General features: G+C 41.5%; 1 protein-coding gene across 1 annotated transcript in view; it reads right to left on the reverse strand.

Annotated features, from left to right (window-relative positions):
* XYLT1 (xylosyltransferase 1) overlaps positions 1-22013 on the reverse strand; it is a 150612-nt gene that overhangs the window by 84165 nt on the left and 44434 nt on the right. The window contains 1 exon segment of the mRNA XM_035895067.1: positions 13623-14154. Coding sequence (XP_035750960.1) covers positions 13623-14154 — 532 coding nt within the window.

Consider the following 22013-nt stretch of genomic DNA (forward strand, 5'->3'; position numbering starts at 1 on the left):
CTGCTGAAAATTTTCACTCATCTTTCAAAGCAAACAAAATTTGCTCTTGATCCCCTAGAGAAACTACTATACTTTTTCTTTCTAATATTTCTTTCTGTCTCCTAATCTTAATTCTTCTGGTTTATGGCTCAGTCCTTCTACAGGGGTTCATAGCAAATAGAAAGAATAATATCTTTCCTACTTTCAGACATTAAGATGGATCATTATTCCTCCTGATATATTAGAAGATATTTATCAGTTTGAGTTATGAGGCCTTTCTGACTGTGAAGATTTAAACATCGATTTAATGCCAACTTAAAGACTCCTAAAAGTGTAGGAGATTGCATTAGATAAATAATTTAACAATAAAAGTTGTATCAAGGCAGACATTATTGCAACCTTCTACCAATCAGTCACCATTTTCCAAGTTTATCCAATTTTCATCTCAAGGTTCTGTACGTCAAATTGCCTAGACATATACTACACAACTGAAATAACTTCATCATTGACTAAAATTGCATAGCCATTAAAATTCTCTAATATCAAGATAGCCGACATTATGTTAAATATTGGCTTCAATTCTGTAGGGTAATAAATTCTGACCTAAATCCAATCTTTCATGAATAGCTGATTCATAATGAAAAATTACTGTTTTGTCACTTTACCTTAGGAAATTTACTGTGGAAACTAAAACAGCACTGGGCAGTCTTCAAAATAGATGATAATTAAAACTACAGTTCCCTTCCTAGCCATGCTGAAACGAAGGGAAAGGATATATTTTGGTGCAAAAATATCAGACATGCTAACAGCTACCAGATCAAGATAGAAAGTTACTATTGTGCTTTTCCCACGTCTCTAATGCAGAAGCAACTGATACACTGCACAACTGACATCTCTCATGGTAGCCACTGACCAGTAGCCATCACACACAAGGCCCTGTACCAGGTGGAAGCTGCTGAGCCTAACAGATACAAAATGGAGGGGAAACATCACAGAAGATTTTCCCTCCAATTTCACATTTGTGAATCACCATGACGCAAAGATGGACAACTGCCACCAGTGATGTGTTAATAAATTCTTTGAAGGTACAGTAAGTCAGACTGGACCTACAGCTGGACTGCTCTCTTGCCTGCCCTCATCCCCCCAGCAAAACACTGTTTTTTTTCAGGGACAGAACTATTGATTGTAGCACTTAAGTGACTCCAGAGAAACTCGGTTACCATTTTCCTCCTTAAAGATACTTTTGTTCAGCAAACTCAGGGGACTCAGAAAAAAAGTTCTTATTTTGCAACAAAATTATTTCCAAGTCTCTTGATAAACAGGATTATAAATCCACTTAAATACCAAACTAACAACACAATATCAGCACACACCATTTTACCTCTGCATATTTTTGCAATGGAACTAAGTACCTGCTAACCCTGGTCTGTACATTGCAAGATTTGTCTGAAGTGTTCCAACAAGCCTGTGACACATACAGGAATGAAACCCAAGTTTCCACAGTGCTAGTCTAGGTCTTACTTTCTAGTTAGTGTTTATATGGTTGGTTTATGATATGGTGTAATGGAGTGTGTTCGTGCTATCACTCTTTAGTTGGGAGCTCTCTAATGTCTTCTCCGAGTAACCACATCTCCAGATGATAATATAATAAGTAGACTTTGAAAAATATTCTTTCATCATAGGGACAACAAGAAAATATTTTTTTTTTCCCTTCTTCTAAATGGGACTTCTGCTTGGATGGATTCCGGTATAACTCTCTGAGCCATTTCAAGCTTGCACTGGCACTAATATCTCTCTTGTTTCTTTCCTAAATTTTTGCAGTCTACAGCAATAGAAAGCAAACATCATGAAAAACACAAAGATGATCCTGTCTGCATACTTGGCAAACTATGCCTGCAAATGGCCATAAATGATTGACAGAAATGAACACGTGTGAACTTGTGTGTTAACTGAAGCCTTTTCATTGTAAACAATGAACATGAACTTATTAAGAAGATCCAGAAGTGGCCATTTTGAATAGTTTTCCTCTCTGCTGACTAGGTGAAGAATGCCAGACATGTCTGAATCATCCTCATAGTATTCCTCGGGAGCCTGACAGAAGTGATTTTCCCATTTGCTTTTCAGGGTTCTCCTGGTAGAACATTTTCAGAATCAGAACTGCCATAAAACCTTTCTTATTCCCAAAATACTGGATGGACGTGTATTGCTTTGGACCATACACTTCCACTGACTAGCAAGACAAGAAGCCCCAGTCCCGAATATCTCCTTTTTTCTTCTTGACCTTTGCTTGCTCCTGTAGGAACAAAACAGTCTTATTTTTCCTTATATTTCAGTGATCTTGAAATTATGGAGATAGAAGTGCAGAGAGACATTTCAATGTGCACTTATAAACATTACTAAGTAAGGTTACTACTAAAATAAGACATCATTTAAGTGAGGTCATCAAAGCTAGAGCAATATACATCAGTTAAACCTCTAGCCGACTTTGCTTTTAATACTTCATGGAAAGCTTGGGTTTGTCTTCTCCTCTTGGCAGAAAACAGCATTATTTACAAAACCACATCAGCTCCATGCAGCCTCCCTCTGCTATGGCTTGACAAAGCCAGAGTGTCTTATTCACAATTAATCTCAGCCACACCTCCCATTAGCCATTTGCTTACTCTGGCAAGGTGGGCAATGGAGCCAGGCTGGGTTCTCCTGTCCAGCTTTGCCTTGTGAGAGGAACTACATTCCTTACAATGCTTTTGAATAAGTGACCAAAGAACGTCACTCTTTCTCATACAGAGAGAATGACTTTGGGATAGATCCTCAAACCTGTTCAGAGACTTACAGATATGCTAGTGAAATTCTTTCAGAGCACCTACACCTAGGACCCATGCAAAAGAGAAAGTACAAATGGGTAAAGCATATATTGCAGTAAATTCTTCTTTTAAAATTCCCTTTTCCTCCCTACTATTTGGTAAATTACCCAGAGTGAATCACAGCCCACAAATAGACAGAGAACATGAAAATGTATGGTTCTGTTTAGTCATGCTATTGTCAAGCGCAACAATATTGTGCAGCACAGTAACACACCGCATACACTGAAGCTTTCAGTATAAAAGTAGCACAGTTTAAAATACTCCACTGCATGGTAATATCCATTGGCTAGATGGAAACCTTCATTTCCAATTAAAAACACAGGTGAGTAAGCAGCGAGGCTGCTTAAGCTGCTTTTTACAGCTGGTCACAAAGAAAGGTGCATTCTCACCAGTGATGAGTTTCTCTTACAACTTTTAATGTGCTATACAATGAATCAAGACTTCAACAAAACACTTCACCCATAGTTTGGGCAAGAAAGTCTCCACAAAAGAGAAGCAATCACCTTGCAACAAAGAGAATGATACAAGCAATTACATTCTATTTACACGGAGGGCTGCCTTGAACTTCAGCTGAATAGTGAGATTTCCAACAAGATTTGTAGAAAAAGATCCTTTCGACACACAGCTTTTTTTTTTTTTCGTGCTCCCTGACAAGACCTTCAACTGTTGCAGACTATCGTGCTTCAAGGAAAACTGGTCATTAAAGTAAGCAAATGCAAGCCAGAGGAATTATCAAGGAAGTGGGAGATGAGCTCTGTGGATGAACTTCTTCAAGCTGCTTCACACAAAGATGACGTGATATCTTGATGGTATCATAAAGATTTCATTTTCAAACTCACAAAGCTGGCCCCCAAACCATCAGCATGACAGAGGTCAGAAGGGTGTCTTCCTACTAGGAGCTTTCATTTGCCGTGGTACTGATTCCTCAGGGAATAATGCAAGGTAAGGAGAGCAGTGTCTAAATAACAGCTTTTGATTCATGAGGACACAGGCTTTTTTTCCTGAACTCCTGGCATAACTCAAAGGCAGTATCCATACTGCTGTTAATAAAAATGTGTGAAGTTGGAAGTTTTCTCTCAATTTCACTGCCTGTGGAGAACAACATGGTCCCTCCGAAACATAGCCAGCATGTATATGCTGTAATGATGAATAGGGAACTTGAACCCAAGTCTGAACCAAGCCTTTTTATATGCTTGCCAACGAGCTTAATATGTACCACCCACTGACAACCTCAGTGCACCCACTCTCCTCAGTCTAGACACAGAACATCGTTAGGAGGCAGAACAACCTTTCTTCAAAACTTTTAACACCCAGAAAAGTTGTAGCAGCATAACAGAAGGTGGTGCAGCAGGGGAAGGCAGCCACTGGAGTACAGCCAATGCTCTCCTGGCAGTGCTGCCCGACAAAGATTGTTTTATCACAAGAACAGCAATATGGAAAAATTATATTTAAAAAGGCAACAAGTGATTCAGTCCTGCAGAACAAATCCTACGTATTTCACAATCTGAAAGCACATACAATTGCTATTCAAATTATTTTCAATAAACCGCTGAGTTTGAGTTAATAGATAATGATTTTCCTGCAGTATAATTCTGGTTTTTTGGCTTAAATCTCCCACCATTCTTACAGTGACATCCACTGGAAGAAAACAGATGGGTAAGTACCAAACACAAGAGATGGTAGTGATGATTCAGCTTCAGCAAACTCTAGGAGAAAAGACTGAAAAATTCCTTGGCCTCCCTGGAGGCTAATGAGGAAACTAGAGAAGGAAAATTATGGACTTTTGCCATGGACCTTTCAGTAGGGCCAGGATTTTAAAACAAATAACTTATTTTATAATAAAACTGTAAATAGAATACTTCAGAATTTAATGTGCATTAAACTAAGCTTGATGGTGACAGCAGGAGATGCTCTGTTCTTCCTTACAAAGGTGCCAATCAGGAGTAACTTCTTTGACACAACAAGATGATAAATCAGTGGCATATCATGGATATTAAAATAGTGAGAGCAGGGAATCAGGGCTATTCACTTCTAACACACTCTCAAACTATCAAAGACGAGCATTTATTGGAAGACTAAATATACAATGAGCAATTTCAAAATCTTTTCCAGGGTTGCTCAGCTACAGATTCTTGTCATTCACTTTTTCTATAGAAGTCACAATTACCCAGGGAGAAAAGAGACTGATGTTTTAAAACTTCTGCTTAAGAAATATTTGCAACAGAGACAACTAAATTATGGTCTGGAGTCTTAAAATGGCATTAATGTCCTGTAAGATTGGCTTCATATCTAGACAGTTGGCATTTTAATTCAGAGTAGAACCCTTAAACAACTCTTCTTCATTTCCAAGGAAAGACATTACAATACAGTCATGGGTCTCATAAAGCCCAGCAACTCCTGAAATACATCAAATGTACCCTTTCAAAAACCTGTCTGAAAAGGGGTGCACTCCCTTTAACTATATACTTAGTCCTGTAACAAACTCTGTAAATAGTTAAGGCATCTGTTTCAATAAGCCACCGAAGAGGAGAGCTGTCCCAGCTCAGAAGGATAAAATTAAATGTCAAGACTTCATTCAAACCAAACTGTGGCAGCCTCAAGCCACAGCTAGTGTGGGATTTCTGGGACATAGCACTTCCCCATTCTCAAAATAACAGTTCATCAGCTGTGGATTCCTGTGAAAACACAGTATTACTTCACTAAGTAATGGTACTTGGAGAAGTGCAATGGTTAGACAGGCAAAGCTGAATTTCTAGGAAGTCAGCTCCAGCAATCTCCTTGTGTCCTTGGTGACATTTTAGGCCTAAACGAAAAAGCAAATCTGAAAGTTACTTTTGCACTGCTTACAATTAGTACGTAGCAATGACACACTAACAGTTTTGTTATGGTTGCAAAGTCAAATTGGGAAAGAATGTAATATTGAGGCTGCTTGTGCAACTGTAACTCTAGCTCAGTTCAGTCCTGTTGTGCACTTACATCACACAGCTGCTTGCTTAGCACTGAATAAGAGAATTAGATACCATGTTCCCTCTTAAAGGTCTGTCCACTAAAATCACTGTAATGAGTCTACTCCAGAGCTCCAACACCTATTTTGTATGAAAACCCCCCCCCCCCCCCCCCACCCCCAAGTATGGCTCAAGTTTTCCTACCACAGGGGGAAGTTGGGTTTGGTGGTTTTGTTTGGGGTTCATTGAGCTTCTGCTACCCTCATGCTCCCTTCCCAGGAGGTTTGCAGTGAGGACATACTTAGCCATTATCCTCTCCCACGCCTGCCCATGCTCCCCCTTGAATGCTCCATAAACGATATCATTTTCCAAAACAGAGGCTTGGTGAGAACTAGGGCTGCTGACCATAAATTTTCCAGCCCTTCTGCCCTCCATTCCTTGTGTCATGCATTGCTCTCGGCATTTCCTTAAGATGCCATTTGTCAAGATGTTTTTCTGCAAGTCTGCTGCCCTGGCCTGTCAGGGACCAACTCTGCAGCCGCCAGATCTACAGGTGACCAGACAGGGCTAATGTGGAAAAACGTGACCAGACAGTAGCATCATGTGGAAAAAACAGAGGAACATCAGTCTGATATCATGCTCCCACTTCTAAATTTGCAGATGATCTAGACAGGAATTGTCTGTATTTAAATGAAAGGATTAACTGGCACAGGCACCCAACACTCACTGAATTTCTTCTAAAATCAAAGCTGAAACTACTCAAGACAGCACTGACAGAGCCAGTCTGTGCTCATAAAGGGCTTAGTTTTGTGAGAAGAATCCTTCAGCTCTGCAACGCCACAAGCTTGCTCATCCCTGAGAAACGCCAGGCTCCTGTCCTCTGCACTGCAGCTGTTCCCAGAGATGCAGGGAGGTGGCAAAACAATGACACATGGTTTTGGGATGCCACAAGGACATTTCTAGCAATTCCAGCTCCCTTAGACAGTGTATGCAGGTCTTCCTTCTTCAAAAAAACTTGTCCAGCTTCTGACCCACAGGCCAGATCTGGTTGCTGAGGATAATTCATTCATTTGGCCCTCTGCCCAGGGCACAACTCAGCAGTGAGCAGGGGAAAGTGTTCTGGCAGCTCTTACATCAAGGCTGCCTCATCACTGCCTTCAAATGACCAGAGTGCACTGATCACCCAACAGCAATGCAGGCAGCCCTACAGTGGGACGCCTGCCTGCACATCCAGTCTGATGACAGGGGCTTATGTGCACTTTGGGCCCTAGCATTTACATGCATTTTCATCACACAAATGATACACTCCAGTACTCATGCATACAATGAGGTAAGGTCCATCTTCAGCTAACACAATGAAGTATCTTTTCATTACTTACATCCTAATTTTAGCTATCCAAACTTGCACATGTGGCCATAATAAAAGTTAATCTGAGAATCACCGGCAACATACATTCTTCCTCGGATCTCATTCTCCCTACAGTGCCACAACTTCACTGATTTTTATTAGTCATTTCTGCTTTATACATATAAAGGGAGAGGAAAGACATACCACTTATTTCATAAACTCATTTCGCCTAAAATGCAAGTACTGAATTTTGAAACAGCCCTTTGTAATGAAAGAAGTGCTGGAAACATCGTTTCCAGAACAGAACACAATCTCTGTACACGGTGTAATTACATCTTGGCGTTCTGCAGAATACCAGCGTATGGCTTAAATGCTATTAATTGTAAGCAGTTTTGTTCTACAGGATGTTGTTCACTGATAACTACTCAGAGTTATTTTGCAATTAGTCTACTCACAGTAAATTTATTGCAACCAGAGTCATCTGTGGTGCAGCAAATTAAAATGCTGTCTGGGCTGCATGTGCAGTGGCTCTTACATGCTCCTTAAACCAAGCTCACTATAGCAATATTCCCACACTAAGAGATTAAATACACAGAAAAGCAGCAGCAGCCAATCTCATTGAGAATCCTTGAAACCAGGAGAAAAAGACAAATTTGGGGTTCAATAATCTTTAGATCAAACCCAGTGAGTCCAAAAATGCATTGCCAAAAACATGAAAGCTAAAAGCCATATGTTTATATGTCACTGTGTGCATACATGCATATTGAGCGGATGAAATTCTGTATTTGCTTAGTTACAGCTCCCATTCTTTTAAAATTCTATAGAGGATGCTCTCATTTCCATGCCTTGAAGAACCCCTCTGCTCCACCCCGTAAGTATTTGGCATCTTAGTGGCTTATCCTCTCCTTTCCTGCAAATCAAACCTCTTTCTGTTGAGTGCTTTGAAATAGTCAGATAAAAACGTTATAGACATGCAGATTACTATTACCTGTGCTTATTATTATACAGTAAACAGAGCTCCAGAGCCCTTTTCCCTCAGTTTGAAAACCAAAAGGTAACTGAGTTTTCTAAAATGAAATGGAAATTTTTCTTTTCAGCAGCCTGTCAGAAACCGAAAACTCTTGCTTCAATGTGCCAGAGCAGCATTATCAATAAGCGACCAGGGAGAAAGAAGTCCAATCTGCAAAAAACTCTTTCAGTGCTGATGAATGATGTGGAACGAGGGTAGCTTGATTACTTTTCTACTTTATTTATGAGTTGGGTTTACCCCACAGGGATGAAGGTAGCAGAAAACCTGTTTGATTTATAAACTAAGAAAAGACAACAGAAGAGCCAAGGGGAAATAAATCAGGCTCACTTGAGGTTCTCTGCTTTCCTAGGGACTTTTCTTTTGCCAGAACTACATCTTGGAAAATACCCCTCAAAAAACCCTCCTACATACTTCCAATCTATCTAGGGCCATAGATCTGGGTCAAGCATAAACCCAGTTGGGTAATTAATGATAAGGACTAGGCCAGAATCTCCCCTAGGGATATGGCAGCCTAGAGAAGCTGGCCCAGAGGAGGACTGATGCAGATACCACTTGGCACCGTGCCCATGATAACTCACAGACCTGGTGCCAATGACTAAGGAGGAACCGTGCTGCATACCCAGCAAACTTGCAAGGCAAGGGATTCAGAGCTACAGACTACCACGATGCACGTGGGAGTGAAAAACACAGACTTTGGGGACTGAAGCCAGTTAGTGGGTCAGAAGCTGGGCTTTTTTCATTGCACAAAGAAGACCGCAAGTAGAAGTCACAACTTTAACATGCACCTTGAAATGTGGAGTTGTATAAATGTAATTGCATTGCTGCCCAATAATCTGGGCAGCAAAAGCAGCAGTCAGGGTCACAGTGGACATTCTAAATTGTACTCCTGACCATGGTAATGAGGGATTCTGCTGAGGGAAATGTGGCACAGATCAGGTCACTTGTGCTTTGTCAAAGAGGAGTTTATCTAGGTACAGAGTGAAGCTTATTTTAGAGCCAAGAATTCACATTGGAACTTCAGCTTCTTCCCAGCACCTCTGCACAAGAGGAGGGCCACGTATGGTAATGGACGAGGAAGGGAGGCAGCTGGTCCAGGTCCACCAACAGCTCTGGTGAGCGGAAGTGAGTCTGGCATACCAGGGGAATCAGTGTCTTGAGTCTGGCCTGTATACAACCAGGCTGGAGGTGGCCCCAGCAAGGAAACAATCTGCCACATCGTCCAGAGGTTACTAATCTCCACATCATGTCTCCCGAGAAGAAATGAACTCCCCAAAAGGATGTCTCCCTGTACCCTCTCCCCAAACTACACAGGACTGGATTTACCCTTTCCTCATTTAATCTTGTGCTGAACCTACTTTTCCCCTCTTCCCCTCACTGACTGCATTTCCCCTCATACTTCCACAAACTCCAAACATTCCCTTCTGAGTGAAGGGTAACTTGCAAGCTGCATGTTGCCCTGATCTCAGCCATGACTTTGGATAAGGCTGCACCTAGCACCTTTGACACCAATCCCCTGTTCTGTAGCGTTTGTGCCCTGTTTTCAGGACCGGCTTTTGGGGAAGCACCAGCTCACATGCTCTGCAAGTCACGTAACTGGTGAAGTTGCCATGTCCCATTTTTCTGCTTCAGCAGTGTTGTCTCTCTGCAACATCCTTAGAGGGACTGCAGCCCATGTCCCCTTATTCTCATGAAATAACGCCTGAATGTCAAACAGGTAGTAAACATGATGCTCTTTGTTGTAATGTTCCTTTCTTTTATACACTGAAGATAGTTACATTCAACTTCCTTTACCTGTTGCCTTTGGGAACAATAAAATACTTAAAAGAAAAAAGCAGCAGCTTGTAAGATCCTGTTCCCATTGATAACCACTCAAGTGAACATATCACTTAACATTTATGACAATCCAGCTGGATGGAGTCATGTCCATGATTGATAGCTATACTTAGAAACTTCATGGTTTTGATCAGCTGAGACAGGATCCAAGGGGATTAAATGCTGGATGACATCTCAATGGAAGCCATAGCACTGGGAAAACGTTTATATGTTGGGATAATGGATGAATGTGCTGCTCCAATGCATAAATATTTATACTACACAGCTCTGCTGAAAACAGACAGGAAACCTTTTGTCAAACCAAACTGAAGGGAATAGCACTTACATGCTGAATGCATAGACTCAGTCCCTGGATGTCTGACTTCTACTGACAAATAGCATATAGCTTTTTTGATGCATAAAGTGGCAAGACCTCTACCCAGACATCCCCCTACCAGCAATCGTAACGATGGGGCGTCTTATATCCCCAAAAGCTGATGGCCAGTGCTTCACAAGCTTCTCCTAACCAAGTTCAACTCCTTTAAAGGACCTCTGGAGTTGATGAATACACCTTTGATGAGGGATGGAGCCAGTCTGTGAGTGAACAGCAGCAGTATTTATGTTCTGCAGTGGGGAGAAGAGATCTGAGACCACAACACACAAACTCAGGCAACGTATCTTTAACAGGGCTGTAAAATTTAAGGGACCTATGAAGTTATATACATATAAGGTCTTTCGGTAGGCACTGGGCACCTTCAGTTTTGGGGTTCCTACATGTCTGTCTTGATACTCTTGTATTCAGACATTTGAGAAGTGACTTCAAAAGTCTGGATCTCCTCCATAGGTCTGATGTCCCAGTCTGATTGTGCTTTGGTGCCTGCTGCATAAGCAACTTGTGTCCCATTCAGTATGCTGCTGCTTTATCACTTCCCCACAGCAAAGCTCCCAAATCTGCTCTACAGCAATCCTGCATGTAACACAGGATGTGCAGATTTTCTGCCAAGGAAATATGGCTGTTGAAATGGTTAACTTCAGCTGTCAGCATGGGCAGGAGGAAATAACCTTGAGGCAAAGAAAAGTCAACATTTTCCACAGGGATCCATCTGGCAAAGTTAAGATATCCCTCAGTTATTCTTTTTAAACAAGCATCACTGCCTAAAATAAAAATCTAAAAGAAACTCTAGCATTGCAAACCTAAAAACTATAGCCACAGCCTTTTTACACTTAATTTGTTAATGTGGTATATATCCATACTTCATGGGTTGTTACTAACATCACATGTATTTTACAATAAAACCATATTTGGACAACTTCTCCATTTCTCTAGTCATGTTTGTAGCTCCCAGCTTTCCTAGACATTTTACTATGTCTTATTACAAAGGAAGCCTTTATACCAGTGTGCAATGTACGTATATGCTGAAAGGCTTCAAGTATAAAAGGTGACACTGTTCTTGGTTCTACAACCATGCTATTATCCTGACTGCAAGGCATATGAGACAAATTCTGTACTTAAAAAAGAAGCAATAAATATTTCTTGAGAAGCCTGTTTTTAAGAATGGCAGTTGTTTAAAACTTCTGGGAAGTCATCCTGCATCCCTGGGAGACAGATTACCAGGCAGGGGATGGAATCACAGGTGTATGCAAAATTGCGCACAGCTGCAGTGTGTGCCCACACTAATAACAACACATCTTCCAGCTCTCTCCAGGATACCACTTCCATATTTGCATATGTGATGCATTTACCCTACACAAGGTATGTATCATTGATGACATTACTAAGACACGTCCTCGATCCCAAAAAGAGTAGGACAGTGTCTGCAATGTGCTGACCTCCATCAGCTTTCTCTCAGAGCTCACTCTCCTGTCATTAGGGAAGAAGAGGGTAGCATACCAAGGACATGCTTATCACAGTGGATTCCACCCGTGGCACCCTGATGGGATCTCAGGGGCACTGAGGGGTACTCACTGATGCTCAGCCTGTCACTGATGTCTGGTTTTGCTCAATTCTTACTTCTCTACTGTTCTCTTATCTTCCCTTCAACTTGTGCTGCCTTTGCTGTCTCTCTCCCTGCTTCCCACTGAACACCAAGTCTTCTGCCTGCTCTACTGATTCTTTATCTCCAGTGTTTGCCCACCCAGCTTCACGACTTTGAGTATTACCATGATAAGAAAGGGAGAAAAAACACCAAGAGAGACATGGTAAAAACCAAAAGAGGACAAAACAATCACAGATGCACTGGGGTGGGAAACGGGGTGCCATTTACACATCATCTAAATTAAAAGCCTAAAATTCCTTGGGGTGCCATTTACCCTGGCAATACACATCATCTAAATTAAAAGCCTAAAATTCCTATTACAGAGAGATACTCTTGTATGGAAACATCCTCTGGGGCACCTCCTTTTTTCCACTGTCTATACAGGGAGTTTAGCCTCCTAATTTAGGAAATAGCAACATGGATCCTCCCTGTTCCCACACTGAAACCACCCAATAGCAACCACTGCCTTGCGATGGTGCAACAAACAGGTAATCCATGGGGGTTAGAGGATGTAACTAAATATTCCTAATGAAAGAAACTAAACATCCCCTAATCCCCATGGCTCACCATATTTACTGTACAATCTCAAAGCAAAACCTATTCTCTGGTTTGTAAAAGTCCCTCTGCACTTTCAGCTCAAAGACATCAGCACATCCTTACATGCATGGACTAGAGTGCCAATTATGGGATGGGGACTTTGGACTGCTGTATAAACAAGTGCTGCTGCGGATAATACTGTTCCTTGATCAATACCTACTTTGATCAACTGATTAATGCTTTATTAAAAAAAAAAAAAAAGCACTTTACTGTATGGGGAGCTTACAGCTAAGTGAATGGTGGCACATGAAGCACTTTTCTTGAAAAAGGTCAGCTCACACATGCAAACCAACAGCAAGCTGAGGGATACCTCATGGATCTGACTGCACAGAGAAACCAAAAACAACAAACCAAAGCTTGGCTTAGGCTAGCAAAGATAACTGACTCTCTACAACACTGATTTTGAAAATTACTTTTGCTGATTGAAGAACATTAAAAATAGAAGTGAACCACAAAATTGGATTTTTTTTCCCATGCCCTCAGTATATTTTTATTATACTTCTGGTAATTATCTGGGTTATCAAAATGCTTAGCAGTCCTGGTTATTAGCTAGGACCCCACTGTGCCAGAAAAATGGCCATATGGCCATAATAGCAATGCCACTCATTTATCAGTTAGCATAAGGCACCACAATTCACCATGGCTGTTCCCTGATCCCCAAAAAGCACCCAGCTCCACTACAGAATAAAAAGACTTCAATTACGCTTCTCTGTGTCTGTAGGTTAAGAACTAAAAGAAACAGGAGTAGCAGCTGAATACCTAGACCACATAGTGTAATAAAAATCTGGTGGAAGTAAAGTGAAAAGAAATTCTACAGTAATCTACTGAGGATCTTGTGACATCCATGTAAGTCCCTGTTCAAAACATCCTCAAACTCTCCCTTGTTTTCACAAACTAAGTAAATATACATTCCTACAATAAAGCCATTTTTTATCATCAGAAGGCCATTTCAATTATACAGAATCCTTTCCCCAAGATACTGTGTTATTTCTCCTTCACCATCTACGAACTTACCCTCCAGCGTACAGAGACGCGTCACCTTCTCCGGCATCAGCTTTCCATGCTTGTGCTGACAGTACACCTCTGCGATCTCCTGCCGACACTGCTTAGACTTAGACCGGGACATGGCTGAGATTGCCTCTTTGCCCGTTACCTCACACTTTGGTGGTTGGTCGTATCTCAGTTCAGGGGAGCTGTTTCCATTTTTTTTTAAATGATGCTGTTTGGGAGACCTGTGAATCTCCTTCAGATCGCTGTTGTTGCTGCTGCTGCTGTTTTTTCTCGGGTGATCACTGAATTGCACCACCTCATTGGAGTTCTTCCCCAGCAGCAAGTTCTCCTTCATTTTCTCCTCTTCCAGTTTCTTTCTCAAATGCTCCTTTTGCTTGCTAAGGGGTTTTTTCACCAGTTCAGACTGGTGTTTTTGCCTCTGAGTCCTGGGAGCAAAGTTACTGTTATCAATATTTTCAAAGTCCTTGGGGACTGAATTTTCATTATTGCTGTCTGTTCGCATTTTCTCTTTCGGTCGGTGGGAAAAATAGCCATCCTATAAATGGGGAGAAAAATTATACTCATCTTACTTAAAATAGTCACATCCCATGCATTACAAGCATTTCTAACATGAAAACATAAATCAATTACAATCCAACACACTGCAAAAAATTCCCATATTAGGGTTCATAATAGAAAGATGGAGCTGACCAAGGCCTCTGAGCTGCCCAAGTCGGTGCAGATGACCACCACCCACACCTTCATCACCCATCCAGAGTCCAACTCCATCTCAGCGGGAGCAGGGAAGTTTTAAATGGGTTTGTGAGCAATTATTATCCAGAGACTTCACCCTGACACCATTAAAAATCAATGGCAAAAATGACACAGGTTTCAGTGGAGTCAGAGCAGGTCCTTCAATGCTCTCCTTCACTCCTTGCGTTAATGACTGCAGTTTGGTATCCCAGGAACTGCCCCATTTCTCTGCAGAAAGCACCACATGACTTTATAGCCTGAACTTTGTTTCAGTGAAGTAAATTTGCTACAAACCAAACCCTTCCTAATGTTGTTTTTTTTGAGTTTCTACATAATAAAACTTAGAAGAAGTGTTTCCTATGGGATGCACTGCAGTCTTGCTGCAGGTGGGAAGCTGCAGCAGCAACGAGCCCTGTGCAAGAGAGTGAGCAGCTGGAGACACTCAGGCTCCCCGGGAGGGTCAGAGCCAGGCTCAGATGTCAGCTCTCAACCATCATGTTCCTCTTGTCCATGCTGTGCACACTTGGATAAATACACAGACCATAACGTTGCAACGTTTAAAATACATCATATAAAGGAAAAGGAATAGACTGTGTAAAATATTTGCCTGATGCAGAATAACACTTCACAATTTCACCCCTGCCTCCACCTATTACCATAGGAACTCATCTTACCCATCCACAGCAGAGCAAGTTTACAACACCAAAGAAAAAGGAGGATTATCCCAGTGATCCTAGGGCAACAGAGAACATGGCAATGTGCTCTAGAAAAGATGCTAGAGACTAGAACAAAACAGAGACATTAATTTGTGTATACCACTACTAAATGGGACCCTGTCTGATGGCCAGGGGTGGGTAAGGTTGAGCTACCTTTGCTCCAGCTGCAGAAACTAGTCCTCAGGCTAGTGTGGGACACAATTTTTAGACCCATGGAACAGGAAATATCTCAATTTATTAAAGTGACCAGTAGCAGATGAAGTCAATGGGCAAGTGTTATTAAAACATCTGAAGACAGGAGTATAAATATTGATAGACTTTTTGAGTCTGTCCTGTTTTCTTTCCAGTTGTGAAAGACCTAACCAAAAATCAGATGACTGATGGGAGCCACTCTTAGCACCTATGGACCACATTTTGTATTCAAAACATTTTACCAGCATTAGCTAATTGTTTCTTACACTTCTTCTGTGAGGAACTATTTAACAGTCAGGTTTTGCAGAGGAAGGAGAGGGAGATAATGACTTATCGGAGGACATGTAGAGAGTCAGTGTCACTTTGACCTTTGCAGCTCAGCAATGAGAAATGTTTGAATAGTTTATTCATTAGAAGATGTGGTTCTGTGAGTGACTGAAGTGATTCTCTCTCCATGAATATCTCCAGCTCACAAATAGCTCTAGCTATCAGACACAGAGGAATGCATAGAAGTTAAAAAAAACCCCAACAAACATCCCCCACCCCCCAAACCAAAACTCAAATGTTTTTCAAACGAAGTATTTCTAGTTTGGAGAGAAAGTATGTTTTAAAAAAAAAATTATCTTCCTAATTTTTAAAGGCATACATGACATCAAATTCTTTTTTCTGTCTTATTTTTTTAAGAGGAAAAAAGAATAGCATTTTTTATAGAATCATAGAATCATTAAGGTTTGAAAAGACCCTTAAGATCAAGTTGAGTCCAACTGTAAACCTAGTACAGCCAAGTCCACCTCTAAACCATGTCCCTAAGCACCACATCTAGGTGTCTTTTAAACACCTCCAGGCATGGGGACTCAACCACTTCCTTGGGCAGCCCATTCCAGTGCTTGACAATCCTTCCAGTGAAAAAATTTTTCCTAACATTTAATCTAAACCTCGCCTAGCACAATTTGAGGCCATTTCCTCTTGTCCTATCGCTTGTTACTTGGGAGAAGAAGCCAACCCCCACCTCTCTACCCCCTCCTTTCAGGTAGCTGTAGAGCGCGATAAGGTCTTCCCTCAGCCTTCTCTTCTCCAGGCTGAACAACCCCAGTTCCCTCAGCCACTCCTCACAAGACTTGTGCTCCAGACTCCTCATCAGCTTCGTTGCACTTCTTTGGACACCAAAGAGAAAACAAAACACACAAAAAATAGTTTCAAGAAATCCCTCATTCCCATGAATAACCAAACTAAAAAAAAATCCAGTTATTTCAGAGCCCAGCTCCCTTCACTTAGCCTATATCTCCAATGCATCTTCAAAGAAAAAGACTGCTCCAAACCCAGCAAACTGCAAATAGAGCAAGACAAATGTAATGCTTATTAACATCATACCCAAAACATCTCCACTGAGGTGCCACTGCTCTGAGACTTCAGATGTTTGATAGTTGTCACATTCCCTTTGTTCTTCAGCCAACTCCAAAACCTCAGCTTAGTTATGCCACTTGTATATTTCGACTTGGTGTATTTTAGTGCACTCCGATCTTGGATTTGTATAAGTGAAATAGCTCAGAAACATTAATTGTTGTGCTGTCCCATTTCCTCTAAGCTTCTGCCGGAATTCACCTTTTTTCCTCATCAAATAATAAAATGCAAGATGCCCTGCACTCTTATGCATATATATATATATATATATGTGCATGCATGTATGTGTATATATGGCTGTACCATATATGTACACATATATGTACCATTCCCATAAGCACTCACCAAGGGCTTTCCCTTGTCTCTTTCAACTGTTTTATCCCCCAGCTATATGAAACTTAAATACAAGAGGCATCCAAGATGCTATTAATTCTACTAATAAAATGTTATATCCCAAACACATCCTGAGCTATTCTTTATAGGTAGTCCTTAAACTTCAACAGGTTAAGTATGTGAAATACAAAGGAAACTATGAAAAAGCAAACGTGAACTTTATTTGTTGGGTTTCAACAGCAGCAGTGAACAGAGAGCTACAGGGACCCCACTCCACAGTAATGCAAAGTATCCCTATCATTAGTTTTCATCATTAATACAGTTTAAAGCACTTAGGGCCAAAATACCTAGCTGCAATGAAGTGTGTGTGTGCACGCGTGCCGCAATAGGATAGTTCTGTGTATCTCGGCAACATTCCCTCTCACAGTCTGACTCTTGCGAAACAATTTTTGTCTTTAAGTTAAAAAAAAAAAAAAAACAAACCTAAATCCTAATCTGTACAGCAAATGGCATGTTGATAAATGGGAAAGAAAGTGAGAGGAGATGTTCAATGTTGTTGGTTTTTCATGGTAATTCTTATTACCCACAAATGAGACGTTGGCCTGAACCAGAGCAACAGGCACGCACCCTCCCATGCCCCAAGCCCTGCCCCATGCTCTGCCCTCCTGCCCCACCCAAGCCTCTCTGTAGCTTGACAAAGCTTCAAAGGATGAGGTGCGGGCCCATTCCTGTTTCAAACAGCATCTGACAGGATACTTATGTGATGTTTCAGTTGGGACCTTTGCTCTCCCTATTACCACCCCTGCGCCCATGAGTGGTCGGTCAAGCCCTGCAGCTCCCTCGGGACCAGTGGAGGCAGCAGCTCCGGGTGTTGAAGAGTTGAAGCGGAGCGTTCCCACCCAGCTGGTGCACTACACTTGCACAGAGCAGTAGAAAGCTGTGATGAAACCTCAGGAGAAAAAAGCAAAGTAAACAGCAGATTTACTGGTGTACAGTTCACCTCTTTAAACTGTTTTCCTCCTTCAAGTGCTTTGCCCCCCTCTGGGAAATGCTTTTCCAAGTCTACATGCTGGAATTCGAAAAAGACAAATGAATTTTAAATGCTTCAAAGGCAGACACAAAACTAAGCTCTGCTGTAACTCTTCCCTGCCCGTAGGGACAGCAAACACCAGAAAACCTCCCTGCCACAGAGGACACCCGGTGTCTGCAGAGATGTCTCTTTGGGAGAAGCAAGGGCTAAAAATAAAGCACAGTCTGTAGAACAACTGTACCAACCAAGAGCTATAGATATACATTGAAAAAAAAAAAGATGTGTAACAAATACCACAGTTGGACACTCAAATCCAGCCTCACACAATCCCACACCTGCTGATGCAAGTGTTAAATGCCAGAAAACTAGAAATTTCCATTTGCCTTTAATCTGCATTTCTCTCTCACAGTAACTTTCACCAAAGCCAAGTGTGATTTTTACAGTGTAGTAATTTCAAGATAGGATCCATACGTGACAGCTGAACGTACACACGTTTGCAGTGCAGAGGAAATGAAGCTCAGCACTCTGAGCTTAAAACAGCAGCAGCTGCTGACAATAAATTGTGTTCATTTGTGAAGTTCAGGGGTACAAACAAAAGCAGAACATCTGGTTTTCAGATGGCTGCAGGAGGGTGGATTTTCCTTGCTCTGCAATGTTTGATTTTTACAGTGCTGGATTAATTGCAGACTTTATTTGCCATGGATGTCTAAGACATTCAAGTCAGGACAAAGTCATCCCGCAGAAAGACAGTCTTGAAACCAGGCATTCTTGGTTCAGACAGTACCATGGGGCGTACATCAGTGAGTTTGCTGTTTCAATCATCATCTTTCTCAGCTTTTGTCTAGCAATTCATTAGTAGCAACTTCTTATCTCTCTTTGTGCTTGCAAATCACATTAAATAGACGGAAAAAACAGGAGGTTATACTGGGACCAAATCAGAAGCAGAGAGCCTATTAATATAGCCTGTATGTATCCACAGTCAAAGATTAAAAGCAGCATTTTCAAACCAACACCTAACACTGCTATTTGTTGTTGTTGTATAAAATTAATCTCACCCACAGAACGCACAAAAAAGTTATTACAGAAGCATCATTTTGGTCTTTGCAATAGAGTAATTCTCTCTAGCATAGACATAGATCAGAAGAGGCTCTATCCAAAGCCAACTCATTTGAGAGGCTACCCTATTAAAATTACTCAGTATTACAGGTGTCAAACACAATGCATGCCACCCAAGAGCGTATATTTCAACTGTGCTTCCACTGCAGTCCTGGGAAGATTCTACACATGCTTCTCCAGCAGCCCCAGAGTGACGCGGCCTCCCTTTGGGGACTAATAGCAAAAATTGTGCACCCTTCCCGCGGAAGGTCATGTTTGTAGCTCAGCAATGACCCAAATCCTGCTCCCAATGCCAGTGAAAGCCATTCCACTCTTGCAGAGAAGAGCAGGATCAGGTCAAGTTATTTTTTCCCACATTTTAAAAGCCAACTCAGTTTACAGGCTTTATAAAGAAACCTTTGGAGAGTTTTCATCACTTTGTAGCACCATATTTCAAAGATGAAGTGTGACATTGTGTATGTCTATCACAGAACACAGGCCTAAAAGAAGGATTTCCACAAACAGAAATTTCTGTCCTAACTTTATCTGGTTCTCAGAAGATACACAGAGAGGTTAACTGCTGAGTACTCAATGGTAAGAGCCCTGGCAGGGAGAGTTTTAATGACTGTGAGGCCTCTTCTGCATGTGCTCACACTGCAATTCAGCAATAACAAGCAAATACTCCCAAACTGAGGAAGAACAGTCTGTACCCAGGAGTGTGCATGAGATCATTGCCAATTGCATGCTGATTGCTGTTCATGCTAAAAATAATAACTTAACATTAATGCAAAAATAACATTTTAAGCTCAGAACCATTGCATGTAATGAGAGAGTTTGAATTCTGCTCCAAATTCTGCCCCTTGTTGAACGCATGGGTTTTAATTCCCCAAACTCCACTTTCAGTGTGTTTTATTAAGATCTGTCACACAAAATGTATGCTTTTTGGCATATCAGCCACTATATCTACGGTGATTGAGGGTCTGGGGCTCAGGTACTATGAGCTTGATTGAATTCAAAGTCCTGTCTATCTCAGGAGAGAAAGCCTGTGTTTCTGCAGAGATGGCAGAGCCTTTATGATATACTGAGATGACCATAGAATAAATTGATGCTGTCACCTACTACAGACCCAACAACAGCTGCCACTTGCTGTACCTAGCACAAATACAGAGAATTCAGAAGACTTTTTCAGCCGACTGTAATGACGAACAGATTTTAATGACAGCCTGTTAACATTCTCAAAGTCTTTTGCAAGTACAATACACACACGCTCAGCCAGACCCCAGGTAGTTTACATACCTGCAGACTGCCTCTCTCCACACATTTTTCACTTGCATCTGTCATTTATATTTGCCTCTAAGTTAAGTATGTTCAAGCATAGATATGCATTTGGGTTTGCCCATTTTAGGAAATCTAGATCACAAATTCTCACATAATCTTTCAGGTACGGCTCTGTATCCTGCATGCTAAAGGCAGGAGGTGAAAGACTATGGCTGCAGTATTGACCAAGGGAAAACTCCAGCCAACCAGCATGTTTCTGTGGGGTAATCCCGCTGTAAGACTAAAACATGCTACAAAGCCATTAGGAACCAACTTGCATAGTTTCAGACTGACCCTGGAAGGGGTGCCACTGCCAACAGCCAGGATTAGGCGGTATGACTGTTAATTTTTGTATTATGCAAAAAGCCAACACCAGACCAATTTCAAATCTGCTTTCAGAGAGGTAACCTAATGTGCATATAAATCAGCAGAGACACAAATGTCAGTGGCCTGATGCGCGCCAGCTCTGCAGACAGCAAGGGCATGCAGTCTTTGCGTGGCTGAGGGATCCAACTTGAGACACCAAACCCAAGGGGAAGAGCCCATACTGTACAGGTAGGCACTGCTCCAGCATCACCTGCTACACACCCATGGAGATACAGTGCTGCTAGATCGCTCCTTTTGTAGAGGCTTTGTAAGGGAAGTTAAAGAAAACCCTAATCAGTCCACAAAGGCACACAATAAGAGCTTGCATTTATCTGCGAAAGGTGTTCATTGCATCATGCAGAGCATTTCCTCCTGACAATAAGAAAATGTTCCCTCCTCAAGAAAAGTTATTCGTTGTATGATTTCTGTATCAAGGAAGTCCTATAAATACTATGCAGATGGATGGACCATGTGCAATCAAGCCTTGAATGGCAAACGTTCACAGTTTCAGTTTATTTGACACAACTGATTTTCTCCCCAACATGGAAGGATTTGCCGACTTTTTGTACTGAGAACATATTCTCACATTCTTCCCTTGGCAATGCTTGATACCTTAAAGACACAGTAAAACAAACCAGAAATATGCATACGCACATGCACACACTGAGCAACAACAAAACACACAGACCTGTCTCTAAATACAAAGTACTGGATGTGCTGGCCTTGAGGGCCAGGTATAAATCAAAGCCCTGTACTATAAAAAAAACTAGATTTCTTTTTTTCTCCTGACACATAATAAAATACATAACAATTATTGACCACGTGAAAATATGCAATCACTGGGCATTTATGCAGGATCATGCATGTCTGAGGCAAAATGAGCGCCCAGAGCTGGTGCAAACAGGTGCCACTTCGCTGGGGTGAGCTCTGCTGCTGCAGGCTCCAAACCAGCTCACAGATCAAGGAGGTGACGAGCAGCTTCAAAATTTGCATCATATGTAAAAGCCTCAGAAAGACCTGGTCAGTGCTTACAGGACCATCTATTTTACCTGTCCTGTGACCAAGAATTTAAACAGCACTATGAAAAGATAATTAAAACAAGTTTCTGTTCAATATTAATTACAGCTCTGTGACATGTTATTTTGTAGTGCTTGTTAATTATTCAATAATGATACCTTCCAATTGCCAGAGGAGTCAGAGGATGGCATCTCT

Source organism: Egretta garzetta, unplaced genomic scaffold (genome assembly GCF_000687185.1).
Source record: "Egretta garzetta isolate BGI_Z169 unplaced genomic scaffold, ASM68718v1 scaffold575, whole genome shotgun sequence".
NCBI lineage: Eukaryota > Metazoa > Chordata > Aves > Pelecaniformes > Ardeidae > Egretta > Egretta garzetta.